The sequence below is a fragment of the Oryctolagus cuniculus genome, chromosome 6 (assembly GCF_964237555.1).
Source record: "Oryctolagus cuniculus chromosome 6, mOryCun1.1, whole genome shotgun sequence".
Lineage (NCBI taxonomy): Eukaryota > Metazoa > Chordata > Mammalia > Lagomorpha > Leporidae > Oryctolagus > Oryctolagus cuniculus.
The window spans coordinates 111403313-111423362 of NC_091437.1; the positions used below are offsets into that span (position 1 = coordinate 111403313).

The 20050-nt window shown below is 40.2% G+C and overlaps 1 protein-coding gene across 3 annotated transcripts in view; it reads left to right on the forward strand.

The window, feature by feature from the left end:
• The window catches only part of ATP6V0D2 (ATPase H+ transporting V0 subunit d2), a 116068-nt gene that overhangs the window by 45125 nt on the left and 50893 nt on the right, over positions 1-20050 (forward strand). The window contains exon 1 of one of the 3 annotated variants that reach the window (XM_070075273.1): positions 15103-15496. The exons of 1 other annotated variant lie outside the window; for it this stretch is intronic. In XM_070075273.1, coding sequence (XP_069931374.1) covers positions 15367-15496 — 130 coding nt within the window. In that variant the 5' untranslated portion in view covers positions 15103-15366. Of the gene's footprint in view, positions 1-15102; positions 15497-20050 lie in introns of those variants that run through there. One more of the 3 variants, XM_002710673.5, reaches the window with a different exon arrangement.

A 20050-nucleotide genomic window follows, 5' to 3' on the forward strand; every position in this document is an offset into this window, starting at 1 on the left:
CTTTGTGTTTCTATAGGGGTGCAAACTGTTGAAATCTTTACTTAATGTATACTAAACTGATCTTCTGTTAAAAAAAAAAAAGAGAAGAAATTATCAATTCCCAACTTGACTCTCACTGGGATTAAACATGACAATAGGTCTGATCTGATTTCATCATCATTTAAAAAATCATCTATTATTTTTCACCTTATGTTTCTGTGTGGGAGCAAACTGTTGAAATATTTACTTAATGTATGCTAAACTGATCTTCTGTATATAAAGAGAATTGAAAATGAATCCTCATGTGAATGGAAGGGGAGAGGGAATGGGAAAGGGGAGGGTTGCGGGTGGGAGGGACGTTATGGGGGGGAAGCCATTGTAATCCATAAGCCATACTTTGGAAATTTATATTCATTAAATAAAAGTTAAAAAAAAAACTTTGATGCTACACCTAAAATATATATATTTACATATTATATTTTTGTATACATGATATTTATTTATATATAAATAGATTTGTGCATTATATATAAATATATAGAAAATAAAATATAAATATATTTTTATATTATATATTTATATATATAATTTATTTGAAAGGCAGAGTTACAGAGAGAGAAGAGACACAGAGAGAAGATCTTCCATCACTGGTTCATTCCCCAAGTGGTTGCAATGGCCAGGACTGGATCAGACCAAAGCCAGGAACCTGGAACTACATCTGGGTCTCCCCTGTGGGTGGCAGGGGCCCAAGTCCTTGGACCACTTTCAGCTGCTTTCCCTGTTGCATTAGCAAGGAACTGGATTGAAAGCAAAGCAACCAGGACTTGAACTGACACTACTGGTGTCACAGGCAGTGACTTAACCTGCTGCGCCATGACAGCAACCCCTGATGTGACACTTTTCAAATTAAAAATGTATAGGTTGGGGTGAACTGTGGCAAAGCTGTTTGAGTCACCACTTGAGATGCCAGCATCCCATAGCAGGGTGGCTGAGAACGAGCTCCACCTCCACTTTGGATCCAGCTGCCTGCTAATGTACCTGCGATGCAATAGATGATGACCCAGTGTTTGGGGCCCTGCCAATCAAATGGCGATCCAGATGAAGCTACTGGCTCCTGGATCGATCTCTCTCTCTCTTTCTCTCTCTCTCTCCTTTGCCCCGTCACTCTGACTTTCATATAAATAAATAACAAGTTAAAGAAACCAAATGTAGAGACTTGCTTGCCATAATGTGATGCTGACCTCTTGTGGTTTAACATCAAAACAACCCTTTGAAAAATTAATTCTGGCATCCTCAGCAACAAACATCTTAGTGTTTGAACTTCTTTCAATGTTCAGCTTAATTGTTATCAGAGGTTATTTTCTCAGAATGGTACCAGGAAAACTTTTTCTCATCAATTTATGTAATTGCTGAATTTTTTGCAGAAAGTATGCATTTCTCTTATAAGCAGAAAACAATAAAAATTGTTGAACCAATTCTCCCACAAGTGCAGGGGCCTAAGGATTTGGGCCATCCTCCACAGCTTTCTCCGGAGAATTAGTAGGGAGCTGTATTGGAAGTGGAGCGGACGGGACTAAATCGGCGGCCATATGGGATGCCAACACTGCAGGCCGAGGCTTAATCTGCTGAGCCACAGTGCTAACCCCTAAGCTTGTCTCTTCACTCCATTTCCACAAACTTCTTGTAGTACCTCATATAGGGAAAATGAGTATCTTTCTCAGGTAATTTTTCATTTTCTCTAAGTCAGTATATAGAAGTTAGATTAAAGAATGAACCAATGCCTATACATTTATAAGATAAACAGCCATTCCATGATTTTTAACTTCTTACCTTTGCTTGGTAGACAAATTTTACTTAAATATTAATTAACATTTAACAATTAATAATTAATTTTAATTAATAATTTAATATTGATTATATATTATATAATCATATATCATATTTTATTATATATTATATAACATAATATATTATATATTATTAATATTAATTAATAATGACTAATTTTTCTTATCAGATTAAAATCCTTGTTGTAGAATAAAATTTGCAATTAATATAAAAGCAAATACGGTCACAGAAGAACAATCAGGTGCAGGTTAAATCAATACACAAAAGCAAAACTATTATTTTGTTAAAGTATAAAAGGTGGACGCTCAGTGAAAATAGTACATAGGAAATCACTGACAAGACAGTTTTAATAGCTGACCAACACCTGAAATTGTTTTGGTCTTCTCTTCAGGAAGAAGAAAACATTAAAACACCTTTCAAACTTCAAATTATACCAAATCAACACAGTGTGAATGGCCCCTCTTCCAATTTCAAACATAAGGGACTCTTCTGGTTGAAATGGCCTGGAAAGTCAATGATTTTGATGACAGGTTCACAAATTCTCCGGTTTATAAGAAACAAGTTAATACAGGTGCGTGCCCCAGCCAGGGAACCTGATTGCTGTCGAGGGAGCAATCTTGATTTGCCTGCAGCGTGTCTGTCCTGAGACAGCTGGAGGCTTTCTACCTTTTCTCACTGCAGTCTGCTTTAATAAAATTGTGATTCTTGAGAACACACACAGGAATTAAGTCCAAATGGCTTTAAAACTCAATTTTATCAGCATGATGTTTTTCTTGAACTGATAGGAGAGGTTTGCTTTGTTTGATGTGTTCTTACTGGAAAACCTCACGTAGCACAAGTAGAGGGAAAGCTTAGAGGAGGTAACCACACACCCATGTTCGGCAGCTCAGCCCCTGATGGAGCTCATCTGCTCTTGGATCTCTGTGCCAGGGTGCAGATCGTAGCTTCCACAGAGGAAGGTAGGGCATCACCCCACCTAGTGCCATGCTACTACACTGCAGACTTTGCCCTTTTCAAACTTACATTAGAAACTGTGATCTTTTCCACATCCGTCCATGTTGTTGCAATGGCAAGATTTGTTTCTTTTTTTTTTTTTTTTTTGACAGGCAGAGCTAGACAGTGAGAGAGAGAGACAGAGAGTAAGGTCTTCCTTCTGTTGGTTCACCCCACAAATGGCTGCTATGGCCGGCGCTGCACCCATCTGAAGCCAGGAGCCAGGTACTTCTCCTGGTCTCCCATGCGGGTGCAGGTCCCAAGCACTTGGGCCATCCTCCACTGCACTCCCTGGCCACAGCAGAGAGCTGGACAGGAAGAGGAGCAACTGGGACAGAATCCGGCACCCCAACTGGGACTAGAATCCCGGGGTGTCGGTGCCACAGGCGGAGGATTAGCCTAGTGAGCCGCCGCGCCGGCCAGGATTTGTTTCTTTTTAATAGCTGAATATTATCTGACTATACACAGATATATAGATATCTATGTAGATATATTGTAATTTCTTTTTTGTTAATTGTATTCATATAAAGAGAACAGATTTCAGGCATTCCATAGCTACAGTTCCAGAAGACAAGCACACCTCCCTCCCTCCCTCCCCCGCAACTGTAATTTCTTTAATATTAAAAGTATTATTTTATATATAATATATAAATATATTATATATAAATATAATATATATTATATATAAATATATTATATTTATATATAATTTAATATTAAAATTGATCACTTGATGGACCACTGGGTTGTTTCCCTGTTTCAGTGATTCCCAGACTGTGATGAACTTGGAAGTGCAGGTATCTCTTTGAGATACTGATTTCATTTCTTTCTTTCTTTCTTTCTTTCTTTCTTTCTTTCTTTCTTTCTTTCTTTCTTTCTTTCTTTCTTTCTTTCTTTCTTTTTTTTACAGGCAGAGTGGATAGTGAGAGAGTGAGAGACAGAGAGAAAGGTCTTCCTTTTGCCGTTGGTTCACCCTCCAATGGCCGTCACGGCTGGCGCGCTGCGGCTGGCGTACCGCGCTGATCCGATGGCAGGAGCGGGTACTTATCCTGGTCTCCCATGGGGTGCAGGGCCCAAGCACTTGGGCCATCCTCCACTGCACTCCCTGGCCACAGCAGAGAGCTGGCCTGGAAGAGGGGCAACCGGGACAGAATCCAGCGCCCCGACCGGGACTAGAACCCGGTGTGCCGGCGCTGCAAGACGGAGAATTAGCCTATTGAGCCATCGCGCCGGCCTGATTTCATTTCTTTAGGATCTATATCCAGAAGCAAGATTAGAAAGACAAATACTGGACTATCTCACTTATCTGTGAAATCTGAAAACTTCGGCCTCATAGAGACAAAGAGTAGAATTAGAATGGCGGTTGCCAGGGGTTGGTAGGTGAAGGAAAAGGGGAGATGCTGAGCAAAGGGTACAATGTTCAGTTTTAGAAGCAATAAGCTCTGGGGATCTATCCACAGTGTGAGGATTATAATTAACAATACTGTATTGTGTTCTTGAAATTTCTTGAGAGTAAATCTTAGAAGTCTCACTATAACAGCAAAAAAAAAAAAAATAGAATTTTGTGAAGTGATGAATAGGGTAATTAGCTAGTTTGAATGATTTCACAAGGTATACATACATCAAAAATTTATGTTCTAAGTAGTAAATGCATTCAAATTTTATTTGTCAAGTATACCTCAAAAAAGCTGGAGTGGAAATAAAAGCTACAAGATTAAATCAGAGCTTTTCAGAGAAATAACTGATTCTAGGTCTGGGAAAAATTCTACAAAATATGCAGGAAACATCCTGTTGTTATGGAAAGTAAGGAAACTATGAACAGCTATCAGACTTACAGCAAAAGAATATGTTGACTGTTTAAATACACATTAACAACTTTTTTATTTAAAAAAAAAACTTTGTTTCTCACTCTTGGGGGATACTAGAGAACCAATTCATTATCTAAATCTGGTAAGGAAATGGAACACATTAGGTATTTACTCTCCATTTCCTATACAAACTGTAAGCTAGGATAACTAACAATTGATGTCAGAATATTTCTTTTTTAGGGGAGAGTGATCCAACATGGGAAGTGAGATACTCAGCAGACTCATAGAATGGCAGATGTCCTAAATAGCACTCTGGCCTCAGAATCAGCCCTAAAGGCATTCAGATCTGGCTGAAAAGCCCATGAGAGTATTTCAGGCATGGAAAGCCAAGACACTCTGGCAAAAGATCTCTGTGAGTGAGATCTCAGTGGAAAGAACAGGTCTTCAAAGAAGGAGGTACCTTTCTCTGAAGGGAGGAGAGAACCTCCACTTTGACTATGACCTTGTCTAAACAAGATAAGAATCGGAGAACTCAGAGGGCTTCCATAGCCTTGGAAACTCATGACTGGAGCATAGGGAGATTACTGATGCCATAGACAGGAGTGTCAATTGGTAAAGTCAACAACAGGAGTCACTGTGCACTTACTCCTCATGTAGGATCTCTGTCCTTAATGTGCTGTGCATTGAGATTTAATGCTATAACGAGTACTCAAACAATATATTTCACTTTGTGTTTCTATGGGGGTGCAAACTGTTGAAATCTTTACTTAATGCATACTAAACTGATCCTCTGTAAAAAAAAAAAAAAAGAAAAGAAAAAGAAACTATCAACTCCCAACTTGACTCTCACTGGGATTAAACATGACAATAGGTCTGATCTGATTTCATCATCATTTAAAAAAAATCATCTATTATTTTTCACTTTATGTTTCTGTGTGGGAGCAAACTGTTGAAATCCTTACTTAATGTATACTAAGCTGATCTTCTGTATATTAAGATAATCGAAAATGAATCTTGATGTGAATGGAAGGGGAGAGGGAGTGGGAAAGGGGAGGGTTGTGGGTGGGAGGGACGGTATGGGGGGGAAGCCATTGTAATCCATAATTCGTACTTTGGAAATTTATATTCATTAAATAAAAGTTAAAAAAAAATTCCAATTAGATAATATAATGAATTTTAATACATTTTTACACATTAATCACCTATAAAATATTTCAAGATTATTCAAGTTCATTAGGTAAATAAAAATGTCTCTGATTTGAAATTTAAAAAAAAATATTTCTTTTTTGAAATTTTTGTGTATTTATCTGAGAGGCAGAGACAGACATAATGAGTTCCTGGTCACTTGTTCTCTCCCTAAATGCCCACTATGTCTAGGGCTGGGCTGAAACCAAAGTGGGGAGATGGGTGCTTAACCCAGGTCTCCCATGTGGATGGAAGCAACTCAATAACTCCGCCATCACTGCTGCCTCCCTGTCACTCCCCGTCTTCGTGGAGGAATGACACAGGACCCTGCGCTGTTCTTTTGTCTGCTCGGCCCTCCCCGGGTTTGCTGCTGGTTCTTCCCGGGTTGGCTACCATCCCTCCACCTCCGTGGAGGGGCGGGCCCCCTGCCACTTTCCCCACTTCCGCAGGGGAGCGGCACGCCGCCGGCCGGCTCTCTCGGGGGCTGCACAGGTGTTCCTTCAGATAGATGTTCCTCGTGCATGTTGTCTCTCTCCTCCTTTATAGTCCTCTTCCACCAATCCCAACTCTGCTACCCACACGCCGAGTACGCTGCTCTCCTCCAATCAGGAGCAGGTCCTACAGTTTATTGGTTGAACTGGAGGCAGCTGTGTAGAAGCTGTTTCTTCCTTCTCAGCGCCATATTGTGGGAGAGCAGATGCATAGAATAAGTCTTAATTCCAGTAACTTAGTCTAGTCCGAGTTGCTCCCAGTTGCTCCCCACACCTCCCAAGATCTACACCAGCAGGAAGCTGGAATCAGAAGCAGAGGCAGGTATCCAACCTTGGTACTGTGATATGGGACATGGGCATCTTAACCACTAGGCCAAATGCCTACCCTCAAATGCTTCTTTTTATGGAGGTACTCTAGTTAATAAGTGAAGAAAAATTATAAACCAAAATATAATCAATTTGTTTTTCCTGGATCTAGGTGGTGATCATAACTGGTTGCTTTAGTTTTTTTTTTTTTTTTTTTTTTTTTTTTTTTTTTTTTTTTTTTTTTTACAGGCAGAGTTAGACAGTGAGAGAGAGAGAGACAGAGAGAAAGGTCTTCCTTCTGTTGGTTCACCCCCCCAAAAATGGTCGCCACGGCTGGCGCGCTGCCCCAGTCAGAAGCCAAGCCAGGTGCTTCCTCCTGGTGTCCCATGCGGGTGCAGGGCCCAAGGACTTGGGCCATCCTCCACTGCCTTCCCAGGCCACAGCAGAGAGCTGGACTGGAAGAGGAGCAACTGGGACAGAATCCGGTGCCCCAACTGGGACTAGAACCCAGGGTGCTGGCACCGCAGGCAGTTGCTTTAGTTTTAAAAAGTAAGAGACGTTGCATGTGTCCTGATGGAAGTATTCAGTACTGCCATGAGCTTTTTTTCACAAAAAATCATCTAGACTGAGAGAGGGAGAGTTCCCATGCAGTGGTTCACTCCTCGACTGTCCAAAATGGCCTCTGGCTTAGGCAGAATCAGGGAACCAGGAGCTCAATATAGAAGTGATCTAGCGGGGCCGGCGCTGTGGCGCAGTGGGTTAACGCCCTGGCCTGAAGCGCCAGCATCCCATTTGGGCCCCAGTTGGAGTCCCCGCTGCTCCACTTCTGATCCAGCTCTCTGCTATGGCCTGGGATAGCAGTACAAGATGGCCCAAGTCCTTGGGCCCCTGTGCCCGTGTAGGAGACCTGGAAGAGGCTCCTGGCTCCTGGCTCCTGGCTTCGGATCGGCACAACTCTGGCCATTGCAGCCAATTGGGGAGTGAACCAGCAGATAGAAGACTTCTCTCTCTGCTTCTCCTCTCTCTGTATAACTCTGACTTTCAAATAAAAAAATAATTCTTTAAAAAATGATCTAGCTTCCAGATCTAAATATTAATTTATAGGAATTATAGGGGACAGAGCAACCAGTTAAATGATACCTCAAGATGCAGTCAGCAAATTCTAATCAGTGAAAAATTCCCTAGGCTGTGTGACCTAGTTTCTTTAAAAAGCAGGTCTAGGGTGATGGAAAGTATATCTTAAAGAAAGTTAAGGGGATGGTACTGTGGCTTAGCTGGTAAACCCACCACCTGCAGTGCCAGCATCCCATATTGGGTGCTGGTTCAAGTCCTAGCTGCTCCACTTCCAATCCAGCTCTCTGTTATGGCCTGGAAAAGAAGTGGAAAATGGCCCAAGTCCTTGGGCCCCTGCACCCGTGTGGGAGACCTGGAAAAAGCTCCTGGCTCCTGCCTTCAGATCAGCATAGCTCTGGCCATTACCACCATCTGGGAAATGAACCAGAAGATGAAAGACTTTCTCTCTCTCTCTCTCTCTCTCTCTCTCTCTGCCTCTGCCTCTCTGTAAGTCTGCCTTTCAAATAAATAAATAAATATTTTTAAAAAAAGAGATGTGTAAGCCAATTTTAGTGTCTTCTCATTCAAAAAACTAATAAACATTATGAAGCAATTAATGATTGAGCATTTGCTGGAATTTAAATATGCTAATTGTGTTTTCGCTGTAAAAATGTCTTTATCTTTGAGATCCTTACTGAAATATGAGTAAAATAATACACGTTGGATTTATTTGAAAATAATTCAGAGTAGCGATGGAGTGAATAAATTTATAGATCAGGGACTGGCAAATTACAGCCCAGAGACCAAAGCTTGCCCATCAAATGTTTTTGCCAATAAAGTTTCATTGAAACACAGTCATGTTCATTTATTTGCATGTGGTCTATGAATGTTTCCCTACCACAATAATGGAGTTGAACAGTTTTGACAAAGACGGCATGACTCACAAAGCCTAAAATATTTACTATCTGATCCTACAGAGAAAGTTTTGGGTCCCTGGTATAGCTGAACCAAGATTGGTCATAAGTGGATAATAATTATTATTTTTAATTATTGAAAAGGTATTCTACAATTCTTTTTAAATATTTACTTAGTTATCTTCATTTATTTGGAAGGGAGAGAGAAAGAAAGAGAGAGAGAGAGAAAGAGAGGGAGATAAAGAGAGTTCTTCTATCTAATGGTTCAACTCTCTAAATGCCTGCAATAACCAGGGCTGGGTCAGGCCAAAGCCAAGAGCCAGGAACTCCGTCCAGGTCTCCCATGTAGGTGACAGAGACTCAAATACTTGAGCCATCATCTGTTTCCTCCCAAGGTTTGCATTAGCAGGAAGTTGGATTGGAAGCAGAAGTCAGATTCAAATCAGGCACTCAGATATCTCTAGTAACAGATATCCCAAGGCAGACATCTAAGCAGCAGCTTAACTTACTCTGCCACAATGCCTCCACCAAGAGTGTAATTATTGAAGCTAGGTGATCCATACACCTAGGTTAATTATAGTAGGATTTTCTTTTGTATATGCTTGAATGCAAAGTTCAAATGTTTTTTGTTTTGTTAAAGTACTGGTAACTTTATAGAAAGAGGCTTTGGCTTGGCCTTTGACTTTGTCACTATGGATGACATCTTGGGTCTACTCAATGGCACCTCCTACACAACACTCTGCCTCTACAAACCCTCCCGGGGGCTATGTGAGGGTAGTTAGTGCTGCCATCTTGACAAGCAGGTCAGGGTCCAGCAAGGTGCTGGCTTGCCTTCACACGTCTCAGACATCCAGAGGACCATTCTCAGGTGGCAGCTTTGACCTCCTTGGCTTCCTCCCTGTACACTGGAGAACATAATCCATCTGGAAGGAAACATTTTATGCCAGAATAACAGACATCATATCTCACCCAAGGAATATCTTCATTCTTTGGAAGGATAAATAGATCCTCTAATGCTGTGAAACCAATGACTCTTGGAGACTCTTATACTTGACAGAAAGTCACAATAAATCCTACATGTCTTACACAGATATGCACACATTTACCATGATATGTGTATGTATACCACCTTACTATTCAGATACACCTACCAAATGTAGTGTTTCCTAGAGGTACCTGGAATTAAATGTTCTTTGAGAACAATTTTCAGTTGTTTTAGAAACCTGACTGTATGGCCGGCGCCACGGCTCACTAGGCTAATCCTCCGCCTTGCAGCGCCAGCACACCGGGTTCTAGTCCCGGTCGGGGCGCCGGATTCTGTCCGGTTGCCCCTCTTCCAGGCCAGCTCTCTGCTGTGGCCAGGGAGTGCAATGGAGGATGGCCCAAGTGCTTGGGCCCTGTACCCCATAGGAGACCAGGATAAGTACCTGGCTCCTGCCATCGGATCAACGCGGTGCACCAGCCGCAGCACGCCAGCCACGGCAGACATTGGAGGGTGAACCAACGGCAAAGGAAGTCCTTTCTCTCTGTCTCTCTCTCTCTCTCACTGTCCACTCTGCCTATCAAAAAAAAAAAAAAAAAGAAACCTGACTGTACAAAGGAAATAGCCATTGAATATCTGCATCCCACAAGGCATACTACTGAACACCTGAAGGAGAGAAAAGTGGACTAGGTGCTGTGCTTAGCCTTAAGGAGCTCAATCTAGTCTTAAGTGATTGGGATGACCATGGTTTGCAGTTACAGGAGGAAGAGGATGAGCACTGCAGTAGGTTCATTTTATGAAGTATTTAGTGCTCATGCTCCCATGTGCTGATCATTTTTAGGATTATCTCATTCAATCCTTACAACATCTGCTGTATCGTTGTTCCCTTTTTATGCATAAAAACACTGGTGCTCAGAGGACATGAGTTAAACCCATGCATGCCTGTCATGCTCCCACTCCCACTCGCCTACACATCATTGCTAGTTTAGACACTGAAATTAAATTTCTTTTTTTGTCTCTACTGTAAGGACTCCTTTACAAGCTCCAGATCTTGTCACTGTGTTAGGTTTCCTCTCATCGTTCATGAGCTCGATCTCATTTTTGACGAATTCCTCTCACAGAAATGAGACATTCTTGCTTCTGCCAAGTTAGAAAGATAGCATGAAGGGCAAGAGAAAGGTTGCCTACCTCATCCATCAACTTCATATTAGCACAGACAATAGATCTGTCATTTCAAGAAAACATCAGAATGTGTCTCTACATACAAGATATCTCCAAAAAGGTCATGGAGAAGGCATAATATGAAAAAACAACACATGAATTTCAGAATTATATGTGCCAAAATAAGTTTTACCTTTTAATTCAATTTTTCCACAAACTTACCAAAGATTATTTATTTTCTTCCTAATCTGAGAGAAAGAGAGACAGAAACAAAGATAGGGAAAGATACAGAGCTTCCTACTGCTGGTTCCCTCCACAGATGCCTGCAACAGCCGGGAACTCAATCCGTGTTTCCCACATGAGTGGCAAAGATGCAATTACTTGAGCCATCACCTGCTGCCTCCCAGGATCTGCACTGGTAGGAAGCTGGAATCAGGAACCAGAGCCAGGAATCAAACACAGGCACTCCAAGGTGGGCTGTAGGTATCTTAACCAGCATCTTAACTACTAAACTGAAATACATGTCCAATTTTGCCATAAACTTTTGGAAGTACCATCCTATAGTATAAAATATGGTAGGGAATTTGAAATATGCTACATTATATTCATTTTTATAGTTTATATATTTCCTTATAAAATAATTAATATAAATATTAAGAAATTATGGGTCCAATGCTGCAGCACAGCAGGTTAAAATCCTGGCTTGCAGCACCGGCATCCTATATGGACACCATTTCGAGTCCTGGCTGCTGCACATCTGATCCAGCACCCTGATAATGTGCCTGGGAAAACAGCAGAAGATGGCCCAATTCCATGGACCTCTGCACCTACACAGAAGACCTGGAAGAAACTCTGGCTCCTGGCTTCAGATTGGCTCAGCTCCAGCTGTTACAGCCATTTGGGGAGTGAACCAGCAGATAGAAGACTTGTCTTTCTCTCTGCTCTGTCTTTCAAATAAATAAAATTTTAAAAGAGAACTTATTATTCAGTGTCAGATATTATGACTTTCTGGCTGTGATTTTAGAAAGGGTTCTTGTCTTTCAGAGACACATATTGAATATGGATATAATTATATGATATGATGTCTGATATAGGTATCAAAATAATCCATTGTGTGAGAGTATAGATTAAACAAGTTTAATCTAAAATATATCATTTTTGGAAATGGGTTATGAGCACATGGGCACTACTTTCTTTACTTTTGTATATGACAGAAACTTCCCATTATATAAAGGCTTGACAAGAAAAGCAAGTTTAAAGGAAAGCAAGAGCTGTTATTAGTTTCTGGAATAGATAAGTAATTGTGAAATATGGTGAACTAAAAACATGTTTTGCACACAGAAAACAAATTCAGTTTTCTTTTACCTGTTTCTAGGCCAATTTGTGAAGATCTTACAATATACATGCTTACCAACTGGATAGCTAAAAGGAAGGCTATGCATGTTTATTAAAAATCTTACTGAGAAAAATGATATGCAGCACCTGACTTATAAAAATAATAATGTAATGCCCTTTATTAAAAATTACATATAGTCCATTGATTTTCACAAGACTTTGATTGATTATTGTTGTCCAGTTCTTACATATGTAGTCAATCTATGGTTGCGACTCATTAACAAGTGTATCTCCAACATAAATGTTGGTTGATAGTTTTATTTACATTTATTGTCATACAAAATAACTGATTTGCAGCAAATAAGGAGACAACAGGAATAATTTCCAAACCTGTGACTCCATGAGCAGGGGAAATGATGAATCTGTTCCAATTTAGGAGAAAATGAATATTTAGGAGGGATGTTCTCCTCACATGCAGAAGTGGGTGCAAGTTCAAACACACACAGTTTAGAAACATGCTCCAACACAGGTTGTGTGGTATGGCAATAAGTCTTAAGTTCCTCTTGGGGTGCAGATTCTAGCATTAAAATGGAGCAAAGGGTGACCTTTGGATACTTATTGAGCCACGTGCACTTCTCTTGCAGGAGAACCTGGACCAGTCCAGGGAGGCTGGTGATTGCATTTCTGCCTGGAATATGACCAAAATCCTGAAAGACAACTTCAGAGAGCATCAAAGGTTTTAGAGTTTTGAACTAGAAATGAATCAGAATAAAGATTTCTGAACTGCTCAGGGCACTAGCTGTGACAGTACTAAAGACACTGAAGACATATTCAGAATTTCAGTTCATAATTTTAAAACTGGAAGAATATTTCTTCATATTTTGCAATCATAATGTTTGGTTATAGACACCACATAATTTTTAAAGATTTCATTTATTTATTTGAGAAGTAGAGTAACAGACAGAGAGAGGGAGAGACAGAAGAAGGTCTTCCATTTGCTGGTTCACTCCCCAAATGGCTGCAATGGCTGGAGCTGAGCCAATCCAAAGCCAGGAGCCAGGAGCTTCTTCCAGGTCTCCCATGTGGGTGCAGGGGCCCAAGCACTTGAGCCATCTTCCACTGATTTCTCAGGCCATAATCAGAGAGCTGGATCAGAAGAGGAGCAGCTGGGACATGAACTAGTGCCCATTTGGGGTGCCAGCACCATAGGTGGAGGCTTAGCCTACTACTGCACAGTGTCAGCCCCAACCACAAAGTTTTAAATTTAATTCTTTATTAACATTTTCTCTACCACTTTTTTAACATTGTATAATCAACCAAATAATAAATCAAGCCCTAAAGTGTAGCATTTACATATTTCATAGTATAAACTTCCCATAATTATTGGCTGCAAGCTATCATCATACTATGATTAAACCCAGAGATGCATAATAGCACATCATGATATTGATTATCTATCACACAGACACAACAAACATAGTAACCTCAAGTGCATAAATTTAGTAAAACATAGAGTAATTAGGAGAATATACATTTCTTTTTATAATTTATTGGTTTGAACTATATAATACTGCTGATATACAGTCATCTTTAGAGCTACAAAAGTGATCAATAAGTCACATGATTCAACATAAAATCAGGATATTTGAGCATGGTGGAGTTGTAGGGGAAGGGATAGATAATGATGACATAATAATAAGAGCCTCTACTATTTATTGATCACTTTCAAAGCCTGGGCACTGTGGAAGTTACATTTGATTCTTTCTAATTTTCAATAACTAAAGCAGAATTCTTCACAATTGATTCACTCTTATTTAGCTTCTCCCGAACAGTTTGGAAATACTAAGACAGACCAGAGATTTTCTGGCACCTTTACTCCAGTTGAGGACTTGACACAAATATGAAACAGTATATATGCAAATATTATTCAGAATTATTTCAGGTTTTTTTTTTTTTTTAAAGATTCAATCATTTAGAAGGCAGAGAGACAGAAAGAAAGGGAGAGATGCAAATCTTCTACCTGCTGGTTCACTTTCCAAACAGCTGCAAAAGCCAGGTCTGGGTCAGGCCAAAGCCCGGAACCATGAACTCCATCTTGGCAACTCCTTTTTGGAACATTAAACTCAACAATCATGTTGTGGTTTCATTAAATATTTACTACATTACAGCCATTCCTTATCTGTCACCAAAATAATAATACTGTGTGTACATACACATCTCAGACTAATCATAAGATTCAAATTGGAAGCAGAAAATGTAGAGTGCTTTGTCAATAGTCAGATTTTGCAAAGGCAGTGATATGCTATGCATCTGCTTCCCAAATTGCTGGAATCTGCCCCTACACTAAGTGGAAGCAGCTACCAACCTTTGGCAGTTTTAAAACAACAGTAATCGCCGGCGCCACGGCTCAATAGGCTAATCCTCCACCTTGCGGCGCGGGCACACCGGGTTCTAGTCCCGGTCGGGGCGCCGGATTCTATCCCAGTTGCCCCTCTTCCAGGCCAGCTCTCTGCTGTGGCCAGGGAGTGCAGTGGAGGATGGCCCAAGTGCTTGGGCCCTGCACCCCATGGGAGACCAGGAGAAGCACCTGGCTCCTGCCTTCGGATCGGCGCGGTGCGCCGGCTGTGGCGGCCATTGGAGGGTGAACCAATGGCAAAAGGAAGACCTTTCTCTCTGTCTCTCTTTCTCACTGTCTACTCTGTCTACTCTGCCTGTCAAAAAAAAAAAAAAAAAAAAAAAAACAAAAAACAAAAAACAAAAAACACAACAACAGTAATCATTTGTTTTACAAACACGTTCTATGGTGGAATTGATCTTTCAAACTACCTGCTCCTTTCTCATCTATATAGTACATTAAATTATCTTTTAATTAAAATCTTAAAATTGCAAGAAATGCAGAACAGATATGATCTATAATTGAAAGCTCAGCCAAGGGTAGGGATGTTTACAAAACATTCAAGTGTTTGAAATCTCCCAATGGCAACACTGGGAGAGCCAGTGCTGTGGGAGCGTAAGAGGTGAACCTGTATCCACCCTCCCACCTCCTTCTCCTGGCAGTGGTCTGCGCCTGCCCTGGGTTTTCCTCGATCCTCTGGCTGACTCACTGTTGCTGTAAAAACAGGGCCAACCACACTGTGTTGAAAGCCACTGAAACCGGAGGAAACTAGTCACAAAAACCCTGACCGTCAGCTGAGAGATTGCTCCGGTCACCTGATAACTACTAGCACTTTTCCCAGACTAGTTCAAGTCTTCAGGGGCTACGCAGGACTCCAGAGCCACTTCAGCCTAAATCAGCTACCATCTCATTCCTCATGCTTGAGAGTGCAGAGCTGTACTTCAATGTGGACCATGGCTACCTGGAGGGCCTGGTTCGAGGCTGCAAAGCCAGCCTCCTCACCCAGCAGGACTACCTCAACCTGGTCCAATGCGAGACTCTGGAAGGTAAGTGTAGCCCTTCTCTCCCTTATGAAGAAAGCAAGCCAGTGATACCACTTTCTGGAAGCAAGCAAAATGGTCTATTATCCCATGGCCTAGGAGTCCTGAGTAGGTATCTGTTCTGGAGTCCAGATATCTGGTGTCCATGAACTTGGATGAGGAAAAAAAAAAAAAAACACTAGTTTCAATATCCTCTAAGTGAAAAATAACATTTCCTTTCATTGCAAATATAAGCTACATATCAGTGTGGTTAGTATAGAAGTACCTGTAACTTTGGCATCAACAGAAATTCAATAATTTTATCTCTTTAATGTCCTTGTGGATACCTTGAAATGTCATTTAAGTTTTCTCTACTTCAAAGTTAGAGTAGATGTTATACTCATCCTTTAATCTTGATTTTTGATGTCATAATAAAGAAGTTTAATATTTATTAAACACATTTAAAGCTCTCTAAAAACTGCATTTTAAAACCTTTGGCTTCTTTTGTAATCCTTTTTATCTTTCTTTCACTTGTTTACAAACATTTGAAGAAGGGTTTCATCAAACTGCCAAGGCATGTATAGGAAAAAACAAAAGAAGATAGAACCTTCTCCAGAGAATTTCATTCTTGATTTTTATCTTTTTTAAAGAATTTTTCACTATTTACTATTTGAGTGTTGCCTTTAATGGAAGTTTAAGTGAAAAAAAAAAAATCAAGAGACGGGGACTGTGATAGAACCAGCCTTGGACTTACCAGCGCTTGCTTTGCCCTCTGCCATGTCCAAGCAGGTGACCCAAGATTCCAAACCTCTGTGCCTCAGAATCCTCATTCGTAAAATGTGATGGTGATGTCTGATTTACTGAGTTGCTGGGAGAAGTAAAAGAGATAAACATCCAGCAAACAGAAATTGCCTTTAAATCACAATTTTTTCAAAATTTTACCAAAGATTCAACATCTGAATTGGTATTTTTATTTTTTAAAGATTTATTTTTCATAGAGTGACATAAATATATTAATAATCAACTGCTTTAAAACTTCCAGATTATTCTAGAAAAGAGCAAGAAAGTACTAATGAGAAAAACTTCTAGGAAGAGTATTCAAAGGCAAACACAAACTTGAAAACCTTTTGAAGGTGACTTTGCAGGCTGAAGTCTCTTGTTTATGTTCTGACCAGTTAAAGCCTGTGCAGCTAAAGCTTGTTAGTATTGGAAACAGCTAGACTCTCACATGGTGACTAACTCTGTTGGCCACAAATAATTACAATATAACCCCAAATCCTACCCTAATTTAGCACATGAAATTAGGAGTTGGGTGGCTGAAGGATGTTAATCATGTCTGGAAAATCAGCATAAAATGAGGCAGAATGAAACTAAAGAACTCGGGGCAGAATAAGTGTTTCTGTCAGAAGTGTTACGAATAGATTTTATTAGTTGTCTCTCCAGCTTTAAAGTGAGCTAAGAAATGCAAAATCTAAATGCAAACAGTACCTAAAATATGTTCATTACACTGAGAACATGGTTTTGCCCTGTCACAAAAGAATTCAGAGAAACTAGGAAGCTATATCCAAAATTATATAAAGACTTCTAGAAAATCAAAAAGATAAAACTCAAGAATTGATCAAGAACTATTTCTCCCATTATTTTCTGCCAAAAGACCTTTGGACCAAACGACTGGGTTGAGGGAGAAGAGACAAGAGAAGTAAAGAGTGAAGGTAACGGATCTATCATCTAAATAGGGCCCGAGTTGGGCACCTTCATTTTTAGGGGGAAGAGAGGGAAAGCTTTGAAACCCTTTCAAAGACCTCAACAATGAGTTTCTTAGGAAAATGCAGGTAAGGGCATATACAGAATTTCCCACACAATATCAATGGACCATGGGTCACCCAAAGCCAGCTCTGCACCCTAGTTAAGAAATCTTGCCATGTACACCATTGCTTTATGGTTATTTTATCCTATGGCTTTTCTCTTCTCAAAAACGTTTTGTTTTTTTACAACTATGTCTGAAGTTGTATGCCAAACGACTGTCTGGTAAGTTCCAGAAATATCAAGTGTAAATCATCAGATCATATCTGGCTTATCATGGCTGCTGCAAAAATACATCAAAGTAAGGAATTCATGTCCTTGCTTAACAACAGTGAGGGCACAGACGCTTATGGCTGTCTCCAACCTTATAGACTGTAGGCATTGGAGACTAGAGAGAACTGTGGCTCTTATTCTGCCAAAATGCCATTGCCTCCTAATATGAATTGAAAATACATGACTAGGCCTGTGTTAAGTTGATAAGCATTCGATTCTCATACAGAAAATAGTCAGGGCTGCCCTACCTGATTGTCGTTTTATTGAAGTTGTGAAATGAGTAACTTGAGAAAAGCAATGCAACTATTGCATGTGTGACTTCACTGAGAGAGACCCAGCTACCTTCTGAACTGGATTCAGGGTTGAGAAGAAATCAAGGCCTTCTTGTATTACAAGCTAAGGGCATAAGGATTTCTGTTTACTTTTGCACAAAATATACACTATGCAAATTACAGATTTTAAAAAAGTAGGTAAAATGTCCACATGTTGAAAAAAAAAACAAACCTGGCAAAAATTTAATTTCCTTGTAATCTTTTAAAATCCTCTACACTTCAAAAGTGTTGTGCCATTAACAAATTGTTTTGGAACTGCTTACAGGGAACACATACATTTTCAGGTAAATTTAGAGAAGAGAAAATAAAGGTTGTGCAGAAAAGCTTTGAAAACTCCTAGTACTAATAATTGCCCTGACTGATGTACACAATCAGGTAAGTGTTATCAGAAATACTCATCTGTCCCTAGACATGCCCCTGACCGACAGGGACCTGAACCCGCGGCTGAGACAGACTCACAGAGCTGCTGTGACTCAGCCTTTCCTGGGTACAAAGTGGGAAGCTAGTTCACGTTGCCTTTGTCATGGGTGTTGCTTAGAGGCTGGAGAGGATCTCCATATGGACATTTTAAGGTCTTTTTTTTTTTTAGATTCTTTTTTTTTAATTTGAAAAGCAGAGTTACTGAGAAAGAGAGAGAGAGAGGGCGAGAGAGAGAGAGAGAGAGAAAGCGAGGAGGGGGGAGAGAGACAATCTTCCATCTGCTGGTTCACTTCCTCAAATGGCTGGAACGGCCTGGGCTGGGAAGGGCAGACCCGAAGTCAAGAGCCAGGGACTCCAGCTGGATCTTCCAAATGGGTGGCACGGACCTAAACACTTGAGCCATCTTCCACAGCTTTCCCAGATGCATTACCAGGGAGCTGGCTAGGAAGTGGAACAGTAGGACACAAAACAGCACTCCTATGGGATGTTGGCATTGCAGGTGGTGGCTTTTTCCACGGTGTCATGATGCTGGTGGCCGAAACTTTAAGGTCTTTAAAAGGTACTTTGAGCCAACATGACAACTTTAAAGAAGCACAAAACATTGTTTAAAATAATTTCCACCCTTCTGTTTTCATCAGTATTTTTAAAAATTACAAATAAGACAATTGTATAAGTATTCTTTCCTCTCTATAAAAGATGAGATGGTTAAATTGGTACATAAAGTTTAATAACAAGGGGTCTTTTCTAAAACATATGGTGAAAATGACCCCTGGCTCTGAGGGTATGGTAGAGTACTCTGGATGGAGCCTTTACTTTGTTCTCCTGGCCACAGTCTGTATTTTTTTCCCTTTTCGTTTTCTTTCTTTTTTGGGAGAGAATGAGGGGAGCCTGTTATATCTCAGTAACAATTATATCCCTTTTAAAGGATGTGACCTTCAATTCTTCTCCAACCATGCATTCAGAAAGGAATTAGTTCAAGAACTATATATTAAGCACTTTCTAGCTAAAGCCAAGGAAGTAAAGATGAGGAAAATATAGTCCCTGCCCTAAGAGGGCTCCTCCTCTGGAGGATAAAAATATTAGAAAAACAAGAAACGCTTAAGGAGGATAATTGGGCAGCATTTCTCAAAATTCCAAAAACTGGAAACAAATTAAGTGTCTCTATGTAGGAAACTGGTTAAATAGGTTATGAGATATTCTTATAATGAAATATTCTGTAGCTATTAGAAAAAAACTTGCATGTGGAAGCAGAATAAGAGGATATGGCAAGTTCACCAAGATATATTAAGTAAAAAAGGAGAAGAACCTTGTGTAGCATGATACTCTTTAACCAAAGGGGGGATAAGTTGAAAATACACTTTCTATAAGATTACCAGACATGAAGAAACTCTAAAAGGATCCAAAGGAATGAAAAGCAGGCATCACCTGGGCTAGGAATGAGTAGCAGGGGTGAGAGGTGCTAAGAGACTAGTGGACCTCTCATTATTTATTTGTACATATACTATGACCTATTTTTACATTTAAAATTAACATACTGGAGCGTGACTTATTTCAGAGTTCCCTGTGCTCCCTTACACATTATTTGTACTCTTAATTATGACACTTTTTCTTCCTAATATTAAAAATTCATATCCAACATTTTCCCATCTTGTATTAAAAATGCACATCCAGCACTGTCACTTTCTTGTTCAAAAATACATCAATGGCTTTCATCAGGCGAGGAAAACACTGCTCTTAGCTTAAGAGGCTCAGG